This window comes from Somniosus microcephalus, chromosome 29 (assembly GCF_052327205.1).
Source record: "Somniosus microcephalus isolate GS21.2 chromosome 29, FLI_Smic_1.0, whole genome shotgun sequence".
Taxonomy (NCBI): domain Eukaryota; kingdom Metazoa; phylum Chordata; class Chondrichthyes; order Squaliformes; family Somniosidae; genus Somniosus; species Somniosus microcephalus.
Genome location: NC_141015.1, coordinates 1003350 through 1008654, shown reverse-complemented (window position 1 = coordinate 1008654; position 5305 = coordinate 1003350). Strand labels below are relative to the sequence as shown.

The 5305-nt window shown below is 45.8% G+C and overlaps 1 protein-coding gene across 1 annotated transcript; it reads right to left on the bottom strand.

Annotated features, from left to right (window-relative positions):
• Positions 1–1152: 1152 nt before the first annotated feature.
• Positions 1153–5078, bottom strand: LOC147098189 (uncharacterized). Its single transcript, XM_085970084.1, has 3 exons — positions 4965–5078; positions 2729–2888; positions 1153–2616 (listed from the first exon to the last, which is right to left on the bottom strand). Exons 1-3 carry the CDS (start codon positions 4971–4973, stop codon positions 2093–2095), a joined length of 693 nt encoding a protein of 230 aa, XP_085826210.1. The 5' UTR covers positions 4974–5078; the 3' UTR covers positions 1153–2092.
• Positions 5079–5305: the final 227 nt, after the last annotated feature.

The following is a 5305-nucleotide window of genomic DNA, read 5'->3' as shown; positions in this document are numbered from 1 at the left end:
TAGGAATGCCAGGGAACAACGTAGAAGATTGAGGAACCAGGAACGTCTCCTGATCAGAAGGAACAACTACCCACCCCACAGAGTTTACAGGGAGAGGCGATCATTTGAAATGCGGTCCGAGGAGTTGTGTATCAGGCGGCTGCGCTTCAGTAAAGAGGCAATTGGTCGACTATGTGACATGTTGAAGGCAGACTTGGAGCCACGCTCGAAGACCCGCACTGCCTTGTCAGTGAACATGAAGGTAACCACAGCATTGAACTTCTTTGCAAGTGGATCATTTCAAGCAGGCACCGGTGACATAACCAACATCTCCAAGAATGCTGCGAGGGTCTGCATTCACCAGGTCACAGCAGCCATTTGCCGTAGGATTTCAGATTTCATTCATTATGACTTGTCAACTCGACATCAGAAGGAGATGGCCTTAGCTTTCTATCGCATTGCTGGATTCCCCAAAGTGATTGGGGCCATCGATGGAACACATATTGCACTGAAGTCACCCAAGGATGCACCTGTGACATTCATTAACAGGAAGGGGTATCATTCATTGAATGTAATGATATTATGTGATGCGCACCTGAGGATCCTAAACATCAATTCTGGACACCGGGGAAGTAATCATGACTCCTTTGTCCTCCGGAACTCTTAAATTGTATGATTCTCTAAAGAAATTGCCTACAGGATCCACATGGATACTGGGCGACAAGGGCTACCCGCTAAAACCATGGCTGATGACCCCCTACCGCAATACCATTAATCAGTCTCAGGAGAGATACAACCTTGCACACGTGACTACACGTCAAGTGGTGGAGAGGACAATAGGAGTTCTGAAATCACGCTTCCGGTGCCTGGATAGGTCAGGGGGGACCTTGCAGTACTCTCACCAGAAAGTGTCAAGGATTGTGCTGGCCTGCTGTGCTTTGCACAACCTTGCCCTGCAGGAAGGACTGACCCTTAACAATGAGGAACAGCTGCCTCTTGAAGTGGAGGATGAAGGCGATGGCAATGTGCATGCTGCCAGGCCTCATGGAGAGGAACCAAGTGCCACCGAATGGAAGGCTGCTCGCGAAGTGCTGGTAGCCAACACCTTCACGTGGTAGTTATGCCCTGTACCTAACCCTCCCCCCGCAAGGCAAAGACAGAAGCAGACACATATTAAAGTGCAACATTGACCTTTTATTGCATAATAAAAAACTTTTCACATTCAGTTTCAATGTATAAAGTGAATAACTTGTAAATTTTAAGTAACTTTTATGAACGTAAAAAAAAATTTATGGACAGGAACAGTGAGGAAGTGTAACTGGAAAGAATTCGTCGTTACTTGTCTTTCTTCGTTCAAGGATGTTAATGACCTACTTAATGCAATTTAAAAATGTTAATGTTAACAGTTTTTAAATCACTTTGTAAACAGGTTTAACTATTTGTGTTTGATTCGTAGTGATATAACAAAAATAAAGATGCTAACTACCTCTTTCAACGTTTTCAAACATGTGCAAAATGGTGACTGTTAAAAAAAAGTGTAAACATTTTACAGTAATTTTTACCTCCTTACTGCAATACAAACATTCAAAGTGCAAACTAGCTATTTCACAGTTTTGTAACATTTGTTGAAAAAGTTTTTGAAGTTAAATAAATGTTTAAATTCTTTCAACATTGCTTACTGAGTGTCCTTTCCTTCATAAAAAAACACTTGAATTTAAATATGTAATTAAAAATTTAACATTTAAATAAAGTGAAAAATATAACAATTTAACGATTTGCCAACTGGCCTGTGTGACTGAGGGTTGAAGGTGGCAGAGTGAGTGAGCTGAAAGTGACACTCTAACGTTTCCTGCGCCTTTTCAGTACCAGTGACTGGAGCCCTCCAGATCTACTTGCAATGGCCCTGTCAGATTGATCCTGCTCTTCAGCAGCGGCTTGAGGAAAGGGTTGATGCTGAGGCATTTCTACGCTGCCCTGCATCAAGACTGGCGCAGCTGCTTGCTCCTGGGACCAAAGTGGCTCTGCACTGTGACCTGGGGAGGGCATTTGTGCTGGAATCAGCGTTATGCTAGTGTTACATACAAGCGAATTAAGCATTGCAATCATAGTTTCATTAAGTATCCCCAAATGTGAAGATATCTGATGGAGAATTATCCAACTGCGATATCTTTGTAAGATAATTATCATTAAGCACCCCAAACTGCGATGATATCTGATTTAGTGTAATGCCAACGTTCTCCATTCCCTGCCTGAAATGGTCTCTATCATCTACTTCCTTCTCAGCGAGAGAGGTCAGCAATTGGCTTAAACCTGCAATATCTTGCTGGTCATCTTGCAGGTGCTGCTGTGCCTCAGCTACTCCCACCTGCACTGAAGTGCCCATTTGGTGTCTGCCTGTGGAGCTACAGTCATCATTGACTAGCTCAGAACCACAAGGGCCAGGAGATGGTGAGATAGTGGCCACCGACACAGGGTCTGTACACTCCTGCTGCACTTGCTGACATAGGACAGGTTGCTCCTGTTCCTCAACCACCTCAGTAACTGCTGCCATTGCATCAGAAAAACCTTCCCCAATGCCCTCTGTGGCCGCTGACTCCACGCACTGCTCATCCCGTGTGTGAGAGGTACTCGGTCCAGCTGTGGGAAGGAAGCAGAAAACATTTGCTAAAGTAAAACACGATGTGCCACATCACAGATATTCAGCACACACCTAACCTTATTTAACATATGGCTGCCCAGGCCAACTCACATTGAGGGTCAGAAATGCCTGTTTCAGATGCATCCGCGGGGCGATTGCTAGCAAATTCGTACATCTGCTGGACCCGTTCCTCATGTTCGGTCAAAACCCTCAGCATGGCAACACCACCGCCTGTGACTGTGCGTTCCCTGGAGTTGTGAGCACTTTTACTCTGAAATTGCAGCATAAATAAGAGAATCACACAGCTGCATTTCTGACATGGGACAGCGAAGGCTTTGAAGACTGGCCTGGGTGTTTCTTTACATCTTTCATTGAAGTTTTACATCTACTAGCAATGCAATCAAGATAACAGAACATTAGGTATCCTTGAGATGGCCCCAAAGCCATAAAGTTTTATTGCTACCTCAGGTGACTTTACCAAGAAGTAAATTGACTGCTGTAAAAGAAAGCCTTTATAGATCTGGCTAACTTAAATTCTAAGCAATGTTACAGTGCACTTTAGTTATAACTGCACAAACCCTGACAGATCGGAGAATGTCACTTGATTTCTTGCAGCATTGTTCCGCTGTACGTGGAATGGTGGAAGTCGCGCTGACAGCTTCTGCAACTTCCGACCACGCTGCCGTCTGAACTTTTCGCGGAGCTCTCGACTGCTCATTCCCAATGATGCGCAGGCGCCTCGCCTCCACCTCGTTGAGGAGATTGCGGAGATCATCAGTGAAGTTCTGACTTTTAATCACGTTAATTGTGCTAATTCCAGCCATTTCACTTTGCTAATTAACTGCAAAGAATTAATAGAATGTTTTCAAGGCTTTAAAAATTGCTTAAATAGCTCCAATTGTCTTTAAAACTATGCAAGAGTCATCAAAATCATTTAAATGTTTTTAAAATTTTACAAAAGTTCACAAAACATTCATAAAATAGCAGATAACTTACTTTCCCTGCAGCTGTGTAACTCCAAAGTCCTGTGCAGCTGATCGGAGAGATTGGGGGCGTGTCCTGCTGCAATGAGACCTTAAGGGGCGTGTCTCACTTGCACTGCACGCTCCTGACTTCACTCCTGGGCGGCGTGACGTCATACGCTGCCCGGGATTCTTCTTTCAGTTTCAGCAAGTGCAGGCGTCCCTGGAGCTGATCGGCAGGAGCGCGGGGTAAGTGCAAATACGGGGCTTGCACGCGCTGCAAGCCCCGTTCTGGAATTTCTGGCCCAAGAAATAGGAGCAGGATTTGCCCATGTGGCCCTGGAGCAAACTCCGCCATTCAGTAAGATCATGGCTGATCCTTTACCGCAACTGAAACTTACCGACCTAGTCCCATATACCTTGATTCCCGTAATGTCCATATCCATCTCGGTTAGAAATGTACTCAACGACTGAACAGCCACAGCACTCTGCGGTAGAGAATCCCAAAGATTCACAACCTTTAGAATGAAGCAATTTCTCCTCATCTCAGTCGTAAATGGCCGGCCTCTTATTCTGAAACTTTGACCCATAGTTCTGGACTCCACAGGCAGGGTAAAAGCCTCTCAGCATCCGCCGTGTCACGCCCTGCAAGTATTTATATGTTTTCCTTCGTACAGTCTGCTGATTTCATTTCACCACAGAAAACAATGTTTAACTGGATGGACAAGCAGCAGCAAATACAATACAGCCGCAGATTTATTCTCCAACTACTTTCTGTGATTCGCCCGCGGCCGTATAAAGGGGAAAAAAGCAGAACACGAAAGAAAAGGCGGTTTGAATCCCGTTCGTAGTGTCGAATTGCCTCAATTTGGCCGAACGCCATTTGAAGCAACAATTTGAATCAGACATTGCACTTCATTTCAGTCTCAAAACGTTGCATAGTGGCATAGTGGTTAGCACTGTTGCCTCACAGCGCCAGGGACCCTGGTTCGAATCCGGCCTCGGGCGACTGTCTGTGTGGAGTTTGCACATTCTCCCCGTGTTTGCGTGGGTTTTCTCCGGGTGCTCCGGTTTCCTCCCACAGTCCAAAGATGTGCGGGTTAGGTTGATTGGCTATGGTAAATTGACCCTTAGTGTTAGGGGGGTTACAGGGATAGGGTGGGATATGTGTTGGTGTAGGGGTTACGGTGATCGGGTGGGATATGTGTCGGTGCTGGCTCGATGGGCTGAAATGGCCTCTATCTGCACTGTGGGGATTCTGTGATTCTGTTAAGCGTTCACACACTGAAAACCGCAGGGAAATGCAAAAGCGAGTCACTAAACTGCATTTGAAAACCCCAACCAAATCAGCTCGCGTCAAAGATTTTGTGATTAGAAATTCATACCTCTAGCATTTGGCTGAAAACAAGAGATTGCAGGCGCTTCTCGGCCGCGGCGCCAGCGACAGGAACAAGTCATCCGCTCACAACCGAGTCCTCCAACACACTGGAGCTGGTTGTGACGGAGCAGCTCAATCCTCAGGCTCTGATTGGACACATTCAATGGGGGCGTTCCTGCGCCGCTGTATGTGATTGGTTGGTTGTTGTCACATGATCAGGGTGCGGGGCGAGGCAAGTGAGCTGAAGTCCTCCGGCATTTGTTATTGTTTCAAGCTTTCCGTTCTTATCCATGAAAGTGTAAAACTGAGGAAAGAATCAAGAAGGGTTTAAACTCGGCCGCGCTACCA

Excerpts from the sequence above, each read along its gene's own strand:
- LOC147098189 (XM_085970084.1), bottom strand. Across the intron at positions 2,617-2,728 it reads AGGCATTTCTGACCCTCAAT|CTGGACCGAGTACCTCTCAC; the intron begins GTGAGTTGGCCT and ends TCCTTCCCACAG.